Source organism: Mirounga angustirostris, unplaced genomic scaffold (genome assembly GCF_029215605.1).
Source record: "Mirounga angustirostris isolate CCGP_5_RB_7025 unplaced genomic scaffold, mMirAng1.0.hap1 SCAF_2, whole genome shotgun sequence".
NCBI classification, from domain to species: Eukaryota; Metazoa; Chordata; class Mammalia; order Carnivora; family Phocidae; genus Mirounga; species Mirounga angustirostris.
The window spans coordinates 44,830,991-44,849,743 of NW_026991710.1; the positions used below are offsets into that span (position 1 = coordinate 44,830,991).

Here is an 18,753-nt window from a genome sequence, read left to right on the forward strand (position 1 = left end):
CAGCAGAAGGCATTAAATTATCTATTGTTAGTACCTCAGAGGCTATGCCAAGTTTTTTTGTTTTCTCCAATTCATGTATTTCTCCAATTCATTTATTTTGGTTTATTTGTAACGAAAAATTGGAAATAATTTTTTTTTTTTTTTTTAAGATTTTATTTATTTGAGAGAGAGAGAGAATGAGTGAGGGAGAGCGTGCACATGAGAGAGGGGAGGGTCAGAGGGAGAAGCAGACTCCCTGCTCAGCAGGGAGCCCTATGCGGGACTCGATCCAGGGACTCCAGGATCATGACCTGAGCCGAAGGCAGTCGCTTAACCAACTGAGCCACCCAGGCGTCCCGGAAATAATTTTCTTTAAAATGAAATATTTAAACACTTTGGTACATTTTGAATACAATTGGATAATCTTAGCAGTAAAATTATTATAAACTAATGCACTTTCATCACATGAACCATAATATTGAGAACCTTTAAATTTTTAATCCAACAGAAGATACAAGTAAAGACTTGATGGTTAAAATTTCAGAAAACTCAAAAATGATAAATGTAAAAAAAAGTTGAGACTTAGGTAAGCTGATAAATTTAAATACAGGCAACTTGATAATTATAAAGGTATGACTTTTCTAATTCTTCCTGTTTATATTTTCACAAGCTCTTTAAGAAGCTGTGACATAATAAAGAATACAGATGCGCCTAGCTGACTTAATTAAGTCAGAAGAGCATGTGGCTCTTGATCTCAGGGTTGTAAGTTCAAGCCCCACATTGGGTGCAGAGATTGCTTAAAAGTAAAATCACACAAAAAAAATTAAAATAAAAAAAGAATACATATATCTGGTTTTGTGCCCTGTTCCTGACACAGAGCTTCAAAAACCTTTGGAATTTCCAAAGTGGGTTTCTAGAGCTTCAGGATAGGACTGGTCACCATAAAGACCAACCTTGTGATTAAGAGGCTTGGAATTTTAGGCCAGCCTGACCTCTAGCAGGGAAGTAAGTCTGGAGACTGAATTCAGTCATGTGGCCAGCGATTTAATCAATCATGCCATAATCAATCATGTCAACAAAACTTTGGCTTAGAAGAGCTTCCTAGTTGGTGAAGACACGGACGTGCTGGAAGAATGACAGGCTCTGATTCCACAGAGACCTGGAGGTTCTGTATCTAGGACCTTCTCAGACCTTACCCCATGTGGATTTCCATTTGGTTGTTTCTGAGTTCTGTTTTTTTTTTTTAAGATTTTATTTATTTATTTGAGAGAGAGAGCGAGCACAAGAGGGGGGAGGGTCAGAGGGAGAAGCAGACTCCCCGCCGAGCAGGGAGCCCGATGCGGGACTCGATCCAGGGACTCGATCCAGGGACTCCAGGATCATGACCTGAGCTGAAGGCAGTCGCTTAACCAACTGAGCCACCCAGGCGCCCTAGGCTAGGTGAGGTGGTTAGGGGGCCCATAAGCCTATGCAGCAATAGGTATGTGGAGATTTACATTAGGATAGGACTAGATCTTATTTTAAGGACGTGTTTGCACAGTGAGACTAGAATGACGTTTAGCTTTTAGAAATATCAATACCTTTTTTTTTTTTTAAGATTTTATTTATTTGAGAGAGAGAATGAAAGAGAGAGAGCACATGAGAGGGGGGAGGGTCAGAGGGAGAAGCAGACTCCCTGCCGAGCAGGGAGCCCGATGCGGAACTCGATCCCGGGACTCCAGGATCATGACCTGAGCCGAAGGCAGTAGTTTAACCAACTGAGCCACCCAGGCGCCCCACTACAAAGGCATTTTAAAATTTGGTTAGAGATGACAAATGTTCTTGGCTAAGAGGTTACAGTTGTTTTGTTTTTTTTTTCTAAAGATTTTTTTGTTTACTTGAGAGAGGGGGAGGAGGGGCAGAGGGAGAGGGAAAGAGAGTCTCAAGCAGACTCCATACTGAGCACAGAGCCCCACGTGGGACTCGATCTCACGACCCTGAGATCACAACCTGAGCTGAAACCAAGAGTCAAATGCTCAACTGACTGTGCCACCCAGGTGCCCCTAGGCTACAGTTTTGATGCTGGAATCCAACATTACTAGTTTTTCAGTATAATCTTCCACTGCAAAAGTAAATTTGAGTTCTGTGAACAGCAAATTTAAGCTGCTATTCTCTTTGTTTTCTGACAGAGGAAGATACCGTAAGTACAGCCTCAGAAGAGGTGGGAGGCTCCAAAGCACCACAAAGTATCACTGTGTCAGGTACAGGGTCTAAATTGTTTAAAAAATGTTTTCGGGGCAACAGGGTGGCTCAGTCAGTTGAGCACTGGACTCCTGATCTCAGCTCAGGTCTTGATCTCAGGGTGGTGAGTTCAAGCCCTGCGTAGGGTTCCACACTGGGAGTGGAGCCTACTTGAAAAAAAATTTTAGGCTAATACATACCAGTTTAAGTAGTTAAACCAAGACTCTCCACATTTGTAAATATCCAATGAAGATACCTATTGATGAAAAGCAGCTAAATTATCTCACCAATATTGGAGATTAGTCTGCCTTTAATTTTTTAAATATCTTATTTGAATACGAACATAAGAGGAAATTTTTACCCTCATATTGAAATTATCGTAATCTCGGTGCTTTATGTCAATACAGGTTGTTTTAAATGAATAATATTTAAATACAAGATTTATCTGTAAGTTTGTGTAATTGTAAATCAAATTGATTTATAGGTAATCATATTCCTTTAGAAGATGCTAAAAATCATTTACAGATTGTAACAGTGAGCGACACAGAGGCTGGAAAACACTGGTGTGACAATGAGGTCAGAGCGCTTATACACATATGGTCTGATGAAAAAATTAAGCAAATGCTTGAAAGGGCCACAAGAAACAAAGAAATATTTGAGGAAATTGCCAGAAGACTAATGCAGTTTGGAATAGACAGAGACTGGAAACAATGTCGTACCAAATACAAAAATTTAAAATATGAATACAGAGTTTTACAAAAGAAAAATGGCAACCCTCAAAGAAAAATGAGATTTTATGAAGAAGTTGACTGCATCCTAAGAGGACCAACTCTCAGAACTGCCAAATGGAAACATGGTAACCTTGAAATTGACTTTTTAAAATAAAAATTCTATTAAGTTTTTTCTTTGCATTGTAATGTAGCAAGAGATTCCTCAAAAATAAAATCCTTACACTACTGTATGTTCAAATGACCCAAAAAATTATTATGAAGCACATACCTAAGAATTTCAATCTTTCCAAACCTTGTACCAAAACATTCTTAATTCTTAAACTCATTCTTTATCTGCCCAACCACCACTTTAATGTTTTTACTTCAATGTACTCGAATGCTTGAAGATGAATATATTTTAAATGATGTCATATAATGATTCTTTTCCTGTGTTCTTTTGTTTTAAGAATTATTTGAAGGTCATACCAAAAACCCAAGAACTTTGAGCGTCAAAAGAAAAGCACACGAAGACGGTAAGAGCCTGAGAAATGCCATGTTTTGGCACTGAAAAAAAACTTGCTGCTTTTTCCTGATAAGAGATGTTTATTCCTGTCCTTGACAAATTAGACTAAATATATTGTTTATAAGCTGTGAGAGCAAAAAATGCTGAGCAGTGATTTCTTTCATAGCTTATTAAAAGTAACAGAGTAAACGGAAACTTTCCCAGAGTGAGAAATTTCTCCACAACTGTCCATTCATCATGAGTCTTTAAATTACAATTTACAGTGATTGCTATCAGAAGACTGGGATGGAAAAGGAAAAGGACCCACAAAGTAATAAATTCTGAATTTTAGTTTTCTCCAAAGGTAGTTAGTAATGAGTACAGCATTTTAGCAATCCTACAAATAAGTCAACCTAATTATGTAAGCCATAATTCCAAATTGACTCATTACAGATATCAGAAAAGGTAATACAACGTAGTAGAGCAAATAGAAGAATAAAAATGCAGAACCGAAGAAAAAGCACTGAACTGAAACTCAGAAAACCTGAGTTCCAATCTCTCTCTGACCCCAATAACTCAACGCAGAGCAAATCACTACATCTCTCTGGATCTTTAGGATAATTCAATTTAAGCATTTTATGATTTATAATCTATCCAATTATTTTGAGTATACACAAGTAGTTGAAGAGCTTAATTTTTACAAAGTGAACACACCCATGAAACCATCACTCAAATCAAGATATAAAACATTACACCAGCACCTTTCAGGCCTCCCAGTCATAATCATCTTCCTAACCCCTATAAGGGTTATGATTATTCTGACTTCTCTCACCATAAATTTGGAATCATACAAGATGTTCTTACTTTTTTGGTATGTGTTCTTTAATGTCATGCTTCTTTCACTCAACACTGTGAGATTCAACCATGCTATTACTTGTAGTAGGAGCTTGCTCTTTTTCACTGTAGAATATTCCATTATATGAATATACATACCACTACCTTCTTTAACCATTCCACTGTTGGACATTTCCATTATTTCCAGATGGGGACTATTACAAATAACACTATAAAAATTCTTGTGCATGTCTTCCAGTAAACATATGTATGCATTTCTGTAGAGTATATACACAAGAGTGAGATGGAGGGTCATGGGGTACACATATATCCAGGTACAGTTCTAAGCACTTTACATATACTAATGCATTTACTTCCTATCACAACTCTATGACGTGGGTGTTATCATTATACCCAATTTTTAGAGGAGGAAATGGAGGCATAGGGAAGTCCGTGTTCTTGAGCCAGCTGGCTAATGTTGCCTCTCTGTGTGGTCCAGGGACTGTATCTGCCCTGTGCAATAAGTATTCCTCGTACTGACCACAGTGTCTTATGTATACGCGATAGGAGCTAAACAAGTATTTTTTGAATAAAGTATTAGATAATAACAGGAACATCCCTATCCTCAACAACCCTTATTATATCTCAAGTGAGCTGAAAATTTTATTCTCCATTTTTGGACCTAAAGTGCAAGTCAGATGAGTTATCCTGACCTTTGCCATCTCTTAATGCCCTATAGTGTATATGCTATTGAAAAGGAAAATTGCTAAGGGCTAACCACACAAAAGTATTCCCAACCCCCTGGATTTTGCCCGTTGAACCTTTAAATAACATAAGTCTAGCCCAAAAGATGAGAAAACAGACTCTAAAGTTAGGAGACTTGCCCAAGATCAAACTGATGTTGGAAAACTGGGACTAGGTTTCAAGTCTTATGTTAAGGAGCTATTTCCAATTTTGACCAGAATGACAAAGCAGCAGTACTCTGAAACTCTTTGGGGGATAGATAAGTCCTGCTTCAAACTAATGCAAAAAGCAAAGTTATAAATAATAGCTGTAACTTGGAAGAACTGAAAACATTTATGATTTAAAATTGAGAATCATTAAGTTATAAAAGTAACTGAATTAAAAAGTCTTTCAAGCCCAAGACTGGTACAATTAGCAAGGACAATTTTAACATAAGTCACTTCCCCAACCAAGGGTATGGAAAACACTATAGAAATGGGACGTATTTGGTCATTATTACTAAGAGATGAAAATCAAAAAAAGTTATCCCAGCCTTAAATTTGGCAACTCCAAGCAAGTTCTCTGACAACCTTCCTGTGTACTCCAACAAACTTAAATGAAGACAACTGGAAACTAATTCCACAGAGGTTGTCTGAGGGCATCTCTTTCTCACAACTACCTTTCTAGTGATAATATTATATACTCTATTTACAGGACCAATGTCTGTATCTCTTAAGAAAACTGCTCCTGAGATCACTGCAAATAGGTTTCCTCAAAGCACAACAGAACGAAAAGATTCTACAGAATGTTTCTACAGAAAGGAAACCCCCTACGTGATCCAACTTCATCAGGTAAATCTCAAAATTTTTAGAAGTATGAAAATGTTTATCAGTTGTAGGGTTCAATTCCTAACCCAGGGAAATAATTCACTTTTGGGGTGGGCATTTTCATCTCCTAATTAACCAAGGAAAGGCTAACTAGTTGATTCATGAGATAAATCTATGAAATTTTAATAATTCCTTTTATGGAATCTTCAAAATATGTCCATGTCATTCTAGTCTCCAAAAAATGCTGCCTGTAGTTGAAACGTGAAGATTTCTGATCTAAAAAGGTGTGTGTGGGGCGCCTGGGTGGCTCAGTTGGTTAAGCGACTGCCTTCGGCTCAGGTCATGATCCTGGAGTCCCGGGATCGAGTCCCGCATCGGGCTCCCTGCTCGGCAGGGAGTCTGCTTTGCCCTCCGACCCTATCCCCTCTCATGTGTTCTCTCTCATTCTCTCTCTCTCAAATAAATAAATAAAATCTTTTAAAAAAATAAAAAAAAAATTAAAAATAAAAAAAATAAAAATAAAAAGGTGTGTGTGGTTTGTTCAGAACTCTGCAAACCACTGAACCAAAGTTTTTAGGACTGAAAAAGCATGTGGTGATTATATGTATCTGTCGTGAACATGCATACACACAGAGTTTGCATCTAAAGAGCTCACTGAAAATGTTAAATTCCCCAATAGAAAGTAGAGCTATGGAATAAATCTCCAAACTGCCAGAACTACCAGAAAGAAGTACTTCTGAATGAACCCATCTGGATTAAGTATTCAGCGCATGACTATCTAGTAATTGGTGTTCCATTTGTATTTAAATGAAATACATAATATAACTTTCAGGTACTCTATTATCCCTAAGGTGAGACTAAATTTTTTATTTATTTTTATTTTTTAAAAAGATTTTATTTATATGACAGAGAGAGAGAGCACAAGCAGGGGGAACGGCAGGCAGAGGGAGAGGGAGAAGCAGGCTTCCCAGTGAGCGGGGAGCCCGATGTGGGGCTCCATCCCAGGACCCTGGGACCACGACCTGAGCCAAAGGCAGACACTCAACTACTGAGCCACCCAGGCGCCCCGAGAGTAAATTTTTTAGATCAGATTATACCTAAGACAAATACAATGCAAAAGTGATAGCAATCTCACCTTCTAGATTCCATGTTTTAGGAAGATAATGTGTAAGAGGTAAATTCCTTTATCAAAAAGGAAAAAAAAAACCAACAGAATCCTGTTACTATTGTTTTAAAACAACTAAGTATTGAGTGGAAGGAGGTGAGGAGATAGAGACTTCTGCAACAGACCACCACTTACAAGTGTACAGCGCATTTAACTAACTCTACTATATATTAAGTTATGACAACCTATCTAGGTGTCCAGTTTTAACATTCCTTGATTCAATGCCATAGAAAAACATTAGTTTTTAATTTCTGAACCCTACGGACTAGTTCAGAGTAGCAGAAGATTTTTATCTTCGAGACATTAGGGAATTTCATCATTCTTCCAATCAGATCAGTTCCTCTAAAGGGTGAGGACTTTTGCTAATTCAAAATTTTTAATTGGATGAATTTATGGGAGAGAACCAGTCTTCTCAGTGCACCTTAATGATTCTATGTCTACAAAAGGAAAATCTTAAACAAATAGCTTTCCATTAATACATTTGTTCCCCAGAAACTACTGGGTTCCTTGCCGCTGTTATTGAAAACATCACAAGGTCAATTTTCAAAACCAGTTTAACAAAGACTTATTTGGTCAGATGAGCAGCCTCAGAGAATCCATTTATTATTGCTCTATTATCATAATTACATTTTTATTGCTCTTGTACTGTCTAATCCTTAATTCTTTCACATAAAAGCAACTACAGAAAAGTGCATGTAGCTAGAAATCAAGTTGTATTCATTAAACAAACAAACAAAACAAATCCTTTTTCTTCCGGCACATATTTAAAGGAGAGACTGAAGATCCTCTTCCCTTCACAGAATATCCAAAATAACTTATCCTAAGAATGTTATAAACTCATGTTGCTCTGAACTACCATATAAGTAGATTTTAGTTTGTTCTTGGATTATATATCTAATCTTCTCAAAAAATGTACAGTATTTTAAAACAAGATCTCTTTTAGGGTCAACCCACAATTATCCAGGACCAGAGTCATTCAAGTTAAAAATATTCTTTTTGATTCAACCCAGACTCTAAAGTTACTCTCAGGTCTTTAAAGAAGTACATAAGACGTGAAACTAAAGTATTTGCCACTCTGAAAAGATCAAAAAGACTACTTGCAATCCAAGTTTGGTGAGGGAAAGCAGATCATTTGGAATGCATTTATACTTGTAGCTCCCATATTGCTGATAAATGTTACTGCCAAATTCCTTAAACTGTTCTAAAAGTTATTGCTGCAGCATTGCCTTATGAAAACTTTGTAATACTTTCAGTGATAATGTCCAACCTACGTTTATATCAAATGCCAGGTAATAAGAAATGGAAGGATCACGGAAGACAAGTTATTTTTTAACTCAAAGGGATCTACCAATTTTTCAAAAATCAGTATGTATCTAGTCATACAGGAACTGCTCCCCTTTCCGTCTTTTAAATAAGGGAGTTACTTTTTGGCATCTTCTTACTACAACCTTTTCCTTCATTATCTGAAATCCGTGACTCTTTTGCAGATGCACTATTTCCTGTGACTGGTTTATTTTCAGTTAGTTTGTATGAGAACTACAACCGAGACTTCCTTTTGAATATCAACTAGCTCTGTTTCCTGGGGTTTGAACTCTAGAATCCCCTAAATTCTCACAGCTATGACTACGTTCACATCTACAATTTGCTCAAAAGCTCTGCCCTTGCAAACAAAAGCTTGCGGTGGTCGAAGGCTCCGCGAGAACACCTCAAGGTGTTGTAGGTCCTGGGCCAGCAGCCACCCCACACAAACCTTCACAAAAGCAGCTCCAGGCTCTGCAAGATTAAAACGGGCAAGTAGTGGGCGAAGTCCCGATTCGGCCAACCCTAGCGAACCGGAGCCTTACAAATTGGCCAGACTCATGAGGGGTGCACACAACCGGAGAAGGGGGGGAAGCCCCTAAAGAGCATTAAGGGTTTGGGGGGAGAAGCAAGTCCAGGGATGCAAGGTGGTGCCCGCGCACGCCTTGGCAACCTAATTGATGCCACAAGCAGTTATCAATCCAGGCAATAGAGGTCGATCTCCAGGCCCTCAGGCGCACAGGAGATCGCTAACTCGGGCCGCGGGAAACGACTTGGTCTGAAGGAGAGAGAAGCACACGCGCCGCCACCCCCACCCCTCAGCCGGTTGCTCACCGGTGCTGCAGCCCCACGAGTCCCAGAGTGATCACATGCGGCACATCTAGCTGCGTGGGCCACTCTCCTGAGGCGATGCACCCGAATACGCCACATTCCTCTCGGATTCCCAACTCCTCCAGCTCCATGTCGCTGCCGAAAACACGTGCAGGGACCTGCCGCCGCAGCAGGGGCCTGAGCACCAACCAGCTGCCCGCAGGCCCGTACGCCTCAGAGGCAAGCTTCCTTCCCCAGCCGCTCGACCCTCGCTACTGCGACGGCGCGCGCTTTCCCAAAGCAAGCGTGATTAGCGCTTCCCCCGCTGCACACCCTGCCCCGCCCCCTCAGGATGCACCAATGAGCGAGGAGGGAGGGAGAGCCTCCGTGGCTGAGAGGAGGAGTCACAGACGCCTGGGGTGGAGCTAGTCCTCCGCCGGATCCCTAAGGGAAACTACTTTTTCTCCACATGGAAATCTCCGTTATTTTCTAACACCCAAGACTGGGGTGATGAGAGTAGTACTGTTAAGGTCATTTCTGTCCCAGAGGATGTAAACTTTGTATGGCCCTCCTCACATGTTTTCCCCCGGCCGTCACTACTTGGTACGCTCCAACCTATGAACCGCTCTCGCAGCGGAGAAGGTAGCCGGTCAGCGAGCCTGTGTAGAATCGGGAGGGTCCGTCAGTGCGCGCCACTTTTCGCCTCTTCTGGAACAGCGCCCGCGCACAGGGGTGAAGGGGGCGGCCTGTGTCTCTGCGCCTGCGCGGCGGGAAGCCTCGCGGGTAGAGCTAGCTCGCAGAATCCAAGTTGCTCTTGGGCGGCAGAGACTTCCCGGGTTCGGTGGCGGCTGTATTGCTAGCGGAGAGCGCGTGTGGGCGCCCAGGAATACTAGGCCTGGCCGGAGGTGTGTCTGTGGGCCGCTTTCCCTCCCCCGCCACGTGAGCCTCTCTGACCACTCCTCTTTTCCAGAGTCTTGCCTGTCTTCCCGGCGCGGCCGCTGCCCCCAGCCCACGCAGGATAATGGCGACAGCTGAGGGTGAGTAACAGGCACCCCCAGGAATCTGCCGGGGACTCCTGCCCTCCTCGGTCTTCCAGCCGCCGCCTCCTTGCCTGGAGGTTGCGGACTCGCCGCCGACACGTGCATGCCCCGCGGCCCTGCTGGCAGCCTCCTCCCGGGCTGTGCCTGGTCTCCTTGCTGCCGCCGCTCTAGGCCGCAGGGCGGGCGGACACGTGGCCCGGGCACCGCTAAGCGGGGCGTAGGAAACCCAGCGCTCCCGGGCCTCGCCGAACTTTCTGAAATACTCGGAACTGGCTCTGGGTTGGGGAAAAGAAACAAAGTAGAGGAAGAGAGTGGTTAGAAAAAGAAATGGCCAGGGGTTGGAGAGGTGCCTGGAAATCATATTGGTAATCAATAGTTATTGCAAAACAATCACAGGAACTTATGTGTTGATTCTTCTAAGTCTTGCTTTTCCTGTTAAGTCAGTAGCCTGCTATTTCCGGAACATTAATATTTGAATCTATTGAAAAATTTACTTTTTTGGGTCCAGATTTTGTGTCCTTTATAGTCTTGATGCCATGATGACTTTGAAGAGCTCCAGAAGTACCAGGCAGAAAGTTGCCTTGATTCATTTTACATTTATCTTATTTACATAATCTTTTTATTTACGAGTGATTAGGTGCCCAGAAAAGATCACTTGTGACATTTATGCTGATAAAACAAACTTTTTTTTCCCCACACACCCAATTTCTAAATTTATGGTGAACCAAATTGCTTGTGTTGGCTGATCAGTACATCGTCTTCCACAAAGAAAAATTGAATTTAGGTAAAATATTATAGACTTAATCTAATATAGGTATCTGTCGTTTTGCTAAAGTGCTTAAAAGCCACATGGTTGTTCTTAGGATAAAATGGAAACACTATCAACATGATGTATGAGGCCTGAAGGATGAATAGTGAAATGCAAGGGAAGGAAACAGTGTTTGGGCCTAGGGAGAGTGTGGAGAATTAGAGTTCTGGAAAGGGAATACAGAAATCTGAAGTTGGAGCACTAAGCTGAGGCTCTAACTTGAGGGACCTTTTAAACCTTGTCAGTAAGTCAGGATGTTACGATAGGATGGGAATTCATCCTCTAGGTACCTTGCAGCGTAACTATTAAATTGAATTATAACTGTTTGTTTAATGGTCACCTCCACTAGCTGGTGATCTGACCACTGCTCAGTTCTCCTGCCATTCTTTTCTACTCTGTAGCTGCTGCCCTCCCTCCCTTGCCCAATAGCAGTGTGTGTGTGCGCGCGCACACACACACACACACACAAACACACCTCCAACCATCCTGAAGTCCTGCCCTGCACTGTTCACACACACACACACACACACACCTCCAACCGTACGGAAGTCCTGCCATGCACTGTTAACCCCATGGTCTTTTTTCACCACCACTACTAACCCCTTTCCCTCTTTTGGCTAAATATGTATCCTGCCTCAGATCTCAGCCTCAACCTCACTTTGTTTCAGACGTCCTTCTCTGGTGTCTAGACTAGGTTAGGTGGGCCTGCTATGAATGTGTGATCCTGTAGTCTCTGTATGTCTCACACCATACTTACTTTGATGTCCTGTTTAATTTTAGCTTCCCTCAGACTCAGGTTGCTTGAGAGCAGGACCTCTGTCTTGTTTACTGGTATATCCCTAGTGTACCTGGTACATGGACCCTAAAAAATGCCAATACTGAGAATGAGTCCCTGTTCTAGGAGCATGAGGGGTGATTTCTCCCCTTGGAAATTTTAAGTCCTTAAACTTCTGTTATTTCTGATCTTCATCTAAATCCGTCTTTCTAATGACTACTTTTTTTTTTTTAGTCTGTGACCTGCATCAAATTGGATTCCTTTGTCCTTACTTCCTCACAATTTCCCACATCTGTTAGTGTGGAGAAAGGATTAACACTGGGGAGTAGGGAAGAAAGATTAAGAAATAGAGGTGCTCTGGAAATGGGCTAACTTAAGTGGGTGGGGGTGCCTCTCCTTGCACTTTAAAAAAATCAAGAAACCCTTCAGGCTGAACTTTCCCATTTTGCGTCATGCCAGATGGAAGTCACAAAAAATAAGCATTTTTTTCCTCTACAAGCTAGTTTATTGTATTGTGAATATATATATGAAAATGCTGTTTTATTAACTTAATGTAAATTAGTCCTACTTCAGTTCTGCTATGAGAGAGGCAGGGTTGATAATGGAAAGAGAAAAGAATATGATATCAGAAGACAAAGGATTTTGTCTGGCTCTGCCATTTCCTAACTGCATGGCCTCTACCTTTTGGATACTTAGTTTTCTAATCTCTACAGTTGACCCTTGAACAATGTGGGTTTGAACTGCACAGGTCCACTTACCTGTGGATTTTCTTTTTTCCAATAAGTGCCACACAGTACTGCAAATGTATTTTCTTTTTCTTAAGATTTTATTCTTTTCTCTAGTTTACTTTATTGTAAGAATACAGCATAGGGTACATATAACTTAGAAAATATGTGTTAATCAGCCATTTAATCTTATTAGCAAGGCTTCCAGTCAGCAGTAGGCTATTAAGTTTTTGGGGAGTAAAAGTTCTATGCAGATTTTCAATCCTAGACCCCACATAGTTCAAGGGTCAACTATAATTATTTGCATAATTAGAGTTTGTCACAAAATTATGTGAAACAAATACGATGCCTGTGAAAATATTTTGTAGAGTATAAGGTTCTATGCAGATGAGTGAATTTTTTTTAAAATTATTCCTTAACCACTCTTTATGTTCTCTGATTGATCAGAGATAACTTAGTCTTCCATTAGGAAATTTTTTCCTGAAATCTGATGTCTCCATTTTATCTCCACAGTATTGAATATTGGTAAAAAACTCTATGAGGGTAAAACAAAAGAAGTTTATGAATTGCCAGATAGTCCAGGAAAAGTCCTCCTGCAGTCCAAGGACCAGATAACAGCAGGAAATGCAGCCAGAAAGAATCACCTGGAAGGAAAAGCTGCAATCTCAAATAAAATTACCAGTTGTATTTTTCAGTTGTTAAAGGAAGCAGGTAAGTGGCTTTCCCGATAGCCTCCCCTTTCACATTCTCTCTCTCACGAACATATTTGTCCTTTCGTGGGGAAATGGCATTATTTGGATTAACAACATGTGGACTACCAGTTATATTTTTCAGTGGTTATCGGAAAACAGGTAAGTGGCTCCCCTCACAATCTCCTCCCTTTTGAATATTGCCACACACACACACACCCCCCACCCCACACACACACAGGGCACACTCTGATCTCTTTCATGGGGAGATGACATTTGGATTAAGAACATGTTGTTTGGCAATGTCTCAAAAGGTAAGGTTACTGAAATCAAAAGCAGGAACTCTTAAATTTCACTACAGCACTTAATTTGGAATTAGTAAGTAGTATCATTTAGTTAAGGAATCTTAACAGTTTGCTACAGTCTGTCTGGCATGCATATCTCCTCTGTAACTTTTCTCTCCTAAGAAGATGTCCTAGGAGAGACTTACCTATGAAGGAGTCCTGTTCTAGTATTAGGCAGCTCTAATTGAAGAGTTGAAATTTGGTACCTGCAATTCTATACAGTTATTCATTTCTCTGTCCCTTGGAGATAAGACAGAATTTCAAATTCCTTTTCCACTTGAAAGCCCTGAAAAGTATTTGAAGATTGCCACCACACCTTCTTATTCTGCCTCAAGTGAGGGATTTGAACTAGATCAGAGATCTCCAGGGTTACTCCCTACTCTAAAACTGAAAGAAGACTATTTCCTGTAGAGACATCTATTCAAAGAGACTAGATCAGAACATTCTGTGGAGGGCATTTGGAGTAAAGAAAGGGGAATTAAGATAACGGGCTTTTCTGCAGGGATTCAGTCAATGCTGATTTGTCTGTAGTATATGAAATCTCAGCTAATAAAAGATTTGAGCTCTTTTCCTTCAGTGTAAGAGGCCTCATTGCCTTGGATCACTCAACCTTTGAGGCCTCTGGTTCCTTAAGCCTTGTTTTTTACTATCCCTGTTCTAATTTTATAATTTAATAATTTTGTCTCCTTTTACTACCTTTCACTACCCTGTTTTATTGCACTTGGCTTTATTGTGTTTCATGGATATTGCCTTTTTTGTTGTTGTTGTACAAATTGAAGGTTTGGCAGCTCTGCCCCTGCATTGAACAAGTCTGTTGGTGCCATTTTTCTAACAGCATTTGTTCTCTTCATGTTGCTGTCACATTTTGGCAAGTCTATCAATATTTCCAACTTTCTCATTATTTTATATGTTATGGTGAACTATGATCAGTGATCACAACTTGCTGAAGGCTCAGATGATAGTGTTTTTTAGCAATAAAGTATTTTTTAACTAAAGTTTTTTAGATATCATGCCATCACACACTTAATAGATCACAGTATTGTGTAAATATAACTTATATGTGCACTGGGAAACCAAAAAGTTCATTTGATTTGCTTTATTGTGACGTGGAACCGAACCTGCAATATCTTCAAGGTATGTCCATAATGTGTTAAATTAATCTTCTAAATCCAAAGGGGGATTTAATACCTTTGTTTCCATTCAGGATAGATGTACCTACCTTTCACAAAATAACAGGGTAATTCAAATTAAATCAATTCTGTCAGTACAGAATGGGTTCTTGAATAGTTTTGCCTCTTTCCTAGTTTTCTGTTGAACATTTTTAAGGTAGTGTGGGGAAAAAATGTTTGCCAGCCTAATTTGTCATCTATATCATAAATCCCTCTATACGTTGAAAGTGAGTATGTTGTGATAAATTTAAAGGACCACCCACAGTTCGTAAATCGTAAGTAATACGATTTTAGGATTTTTATTTCAAGGCTTCCTTGATAGGTGGTTTCTCAGTGACTGAGTTGATTGTTATAGAGAGCATCAAACTAATTTTAGGTTCCTATTGCAGTACAGATAAGTGATCCATTTTTAACTTGCCAAGTTATCTCATTCTCCCTGTACATACTAAAATTTTAAAAAATTGCTTAATACTATAAATTTTTAACAATAAAAAAGATTAGCTCCTGTGTACCCATAGTAGTTATACATAGCTACGGGGCCTTATTTATTTATTTATTTATTTATTTATTTATTTATATTTATTTATTTTTTTCAAATAATGGAAGATAAGTACAGGCCCAAGTTTTTATTTTCTTACTCAGTAAGGGACTATTCAGTGCATTTTGTGGGCTTAACAAAATGAATTAAAGTGACCCAAATTGTCTCTGTTTGTCTAGGACTTTCCCAGTTTGGACTGTGAAAGCCCTGAGTCTGAGAAAGCTGGGAAAGCTTGCAATCCTAAAAGAAGTACTCCAACAATTATCTTTAAACTACTGTATTGGCGGGGTGCCTGGGTGGCTCAGTCGTTAAGCGTCTGCCTTCTGCTCAGGTCATGATCTGAGGGTTCTAGGATCGAGCCCCGCATCGGGCTCCTGCTCAGCGGGAAGCCTGCTTCTCCCTCTCTCACTCCCCCTGCTTGTGTTCCCTCTCTCACTGTCTCTCTCTCTGTGTCAAATAAATAAATAAAATCTTTTTAAAAATAAATAAATAAACTACTATATTGGCACACTTAACTAAAACTTACTTGGTTCACATGAAATGTTGAAAGATGTTTTTCAGGTTTTATACACTGAAATTAAGGAAAACTTAAGTTTTAAAAAATTCTTAGATTTGTTTTAGAGGACAGATCAGGAGTTCTGTTGCCTTATCTAATTTTTACTTGCTGATAGTTAAATGCTATGTCTAGTTGACCACCAGTGATCTATTTAAAATTGCTTTCTTTATAACCAAGGCTATGTTCCTAATTAAGGTATTTCTAGAAGTTAGAATGGGAAGAGCACCAAATGAGATTTTGTAAATCAGGATTCTGATTTTCTCACTGTCAATCACAAGCAAACTATAAAATACTATACAAATAATAGGTATAGGTAATACTGTTTTTCCATGGAAATATTATACATGCTACACCTGAGTTATGAAATGTGTGGATTTGGTCTCAATACTTAACCTTTTAAGTCTCAGTTCTCTCACAGAAACCTACCGTAATTACATTTAGGTGTTAATAGTGATAATGGGTATAAGTCCTGCAGTTGTTAAACCACAGATGAGGAGCTGGGCAGCCTTGATACATGGGTGGCCCAAGGGATATGTGGGCTGATTAGCTGTCAGACACTGCCATTGTAATTCAGAGTATGAAGTGACATTTCCTTAGTAATCTTCATAGGAGTCTTAAATTCTGTAAATAGTGAGACATGGGGAGAGTTCTTTTGCTCATCCCCCCAGTCATGAAATTTGCTAAGATGATTAGCATGTATATTAGAAGCAATCATTATATCATCTAAACTGAATCTTTTTTTTTTTTTTGAAGCAATTCTTTTTTCCTGTACTAGATCATTACCATAAATTGATTCTGTACTTTTGGTTCTCTTAGATGTGAGGAGGAATTTTCCTCTGAGTAAAAGTAACTATTGTTTATATTTAAACAATAGATTGGGATACCAGTCTTTCAAGCTTGGTAGACAAATGAGCACATATATCTAATAATTAACAGATCTTAAAAGGAACTCTTAAAGCCAAGCATGTAGTTACCACCCGTAGTTAAGGATTGATTTAAATGATTTGCCTATCCATGAGCATGAGCCCAGTCATTCTTTAAGGGTTAAAATGACCATTTACTTAAACTCTTACTCTTTCCCAGAGTTCCTGTTCATGTAGCATGTCACAATTTCCTGTTTCAATTGAATCTTACTGGTCAAACCCAGAGGGAGTACAGAGAAAACAGTGCAGGTTTGCAACTGGTCCAAGCACCGTTACTGATTAGCAACATGTCCCAGCTTGTCAAATTACTTACCTTCTTTGAGCCACTGTTTCTTTCACTGTAAAAGGTGATACCTACCTGAAAAATTTTATATGTGGTTAAATGAGATATAAAACACTTAGAACAGTGCAGGTCTTACATAAATGTAAATTCCCTTCATGTACGGTAATATATACGTATGTTATTATATGGCAGCACAAAGTAATCCTGTAGCATTACCATGATTAAAATGTCTCCTGGAAACCTTTATGTGTTAACATAATAACGCTCATCTTCAAGCTGCAGTGTTAATACCTAGAATATCTAGGAGTAGAATTGCTGGATCATATGGTTCATGATATATTATAACTATTATTAGGTTATTTTCCAACATCCCCAAATAAAATAGCTCCCATCACAAGCTAGCTTTTTTATCTTAGTTTTCCAGTAACAGTTTGAGTAAAATAGAAGGGAAGGGAAGAACAAATGTTTTCTTTGCTCTTGGCCAAATTGGCCACTATGTTCTTGCTGCTACCTGTTGGATACTTTTTTTCAGGCATTATTTTCTTCAAATATTAAGAGAAAAGAGCAACCCAAAATGTAGGGCTGTACTTGATTGTGATAAGTAGATATTTTATAAGGCCCATTTAATACTGGACTGTCAAATGTGAGAATTGTATAACCAAATCTAAAGATAATTTAGTACCACTTAGATGAGTTATATGCTTTATGCAAGGTAGGTAAGCAGTGGCAGGGGAATTTCTCAAAAGTCTTTTTTGAATGTATGAATGAATGGTAAAGACAATGGGACCCAGACTTTCTGATCCACTATATACTTTCCCATGCAACATTAAAATGAAATACTCCTAAATATTTTGATAAGCATTAAGAAAGCCATACTAGGGCACCTGGGTGGCTCAGTTGTTAAGCATCTGCCTTCAGCTCAGGTCATGGTCCCAGGGTCCTGGGATCGAGCCCCGCATCAGGCTCCCTGCTCTGCGGGAAGCCTGCTTCTCCCTCTCCCACTCCCCCTGCTTGTGTTCCCTCTCTCGCTGTGTCTCTCTCTGTCAAATAAATAAAATATTAAAAAAAAAAAAGAAAGCCATACTAATAATTTTGCTTTCCTACTTACACTTTTTCAAAAAAGTTAATATATTTTTGGTAGTATCATTTAGGGATAATACATTTGGCTAGATAGGGTTTTTGTTTCATTTTGTTTTTCATAAACAGCAATTTTATTATGCCTCAGATCTAACTTTTTTAATACAATTTTAATGCTTTTTAACACCTTTTTATCAATATGTAGGTATCAAAACTGCTTTCGCCAGAAAATGTGGGGAGACAGCTTTCATTGCACCTAAGTGTGAAATGATTCCAATTGAATGGGTTTGTAGAAGAATAGCAACTGGTTCTTTTCTCAAAAGGAATCCTGGTGTCAAGGAGGGATATAAGTTTTACCCACCTAAAGTGGAGCTGTTTTTTAAGGTAATTATTCTATGCTTCTGTGTCTTACTATAGTATAGCAACAAACATAATTTCAAAGTCAAAAGATTTAAATGTTATTAAAGCTAAATAAAATCTTTAAAAAAATAAATTTAAAAAATAAGATTATCAGTTATTAGGAAGAAAAGTAACAATTCAGAAACTAAATTTTTAAAGAGTTTGAAGTAAGGTGAATACAAGGGATCTTTTTATATTCAGATACAGAAAAACTATTACCAATATCTCTTATAAGCAAAAACATAAAAAAGATGTAGGAATCAGTGGTTATAAATTTGTATTGGTTTTCTTTATTGAAACTGCTTTTTGGGATGCCTAGATGGCTCAGTCATTTAAGCATCTGCCTAGGACTCAGGTC

General features: G+C 39.2%; 2 protein-coding genes across 3 annotated transcripts in view; one reads left to right on the top strand and one right to left on the bottom strand.

Moving 5' to 3' along the window:
• The window catches only part of PPAT (phosphoribosyl pyrophosphate amidotransferase), a 35,594-nt gene extending 26,223 nt beyond the window's left edge, over positions 1-9,371 (bottom strand). Inside the window, exon 1 of one of the 2 annotated variants that reach the window (XM_045881096.3) lies at positions 9,094-9,371. In XM_045881096.3, the coding sequence (XP_045737052.1) occupies positions 9,094-9,221 (128 nt within the window). In that variant the 5' untranslated portion in view covers positions 9,222-9,371. The remainder of the gene's footprint in view (positions 1-9,093) is intronic. The other variant, XM_064584537.1, reaches the window with a different exon arrangement.
• The window catches only part of PAICS (phosphoribosylaminoimidazole carboxylase and phosphoribosylaminoimidazolesuccinocarboxamide synthase), a 52,827-nt gene that overhangs the window by 12,415 nt on the left and 21,659 nt on the right, over positions 1-18,753 (top strand). The window contains exons 5-10 of the mRNA XM_064584540.1: positions 2,684-3,055; positions 3,377-3,442; positions 5,683-5,819; positions 10,040-10,106; positions 12,931-13,128; positions 18,202-18,380. Coding sequence (XP_064440610.1) covers positions 2,684-3,055; positions 3,377-3,442; positions 5,683-5,819; positions 10,040-10,106; positions 12,931-13,128; positions 18,202-18,380 — 1,019 coding nt within the window. The remainder of the gene's footprint in view (positions 1-2,683; positions 3,056-3,376; positions 3,443-5,682; positions 5,820-10,039; positions 10,107-12,930; positions 13,129-18,201; positions 18,381-18,753) is intronic.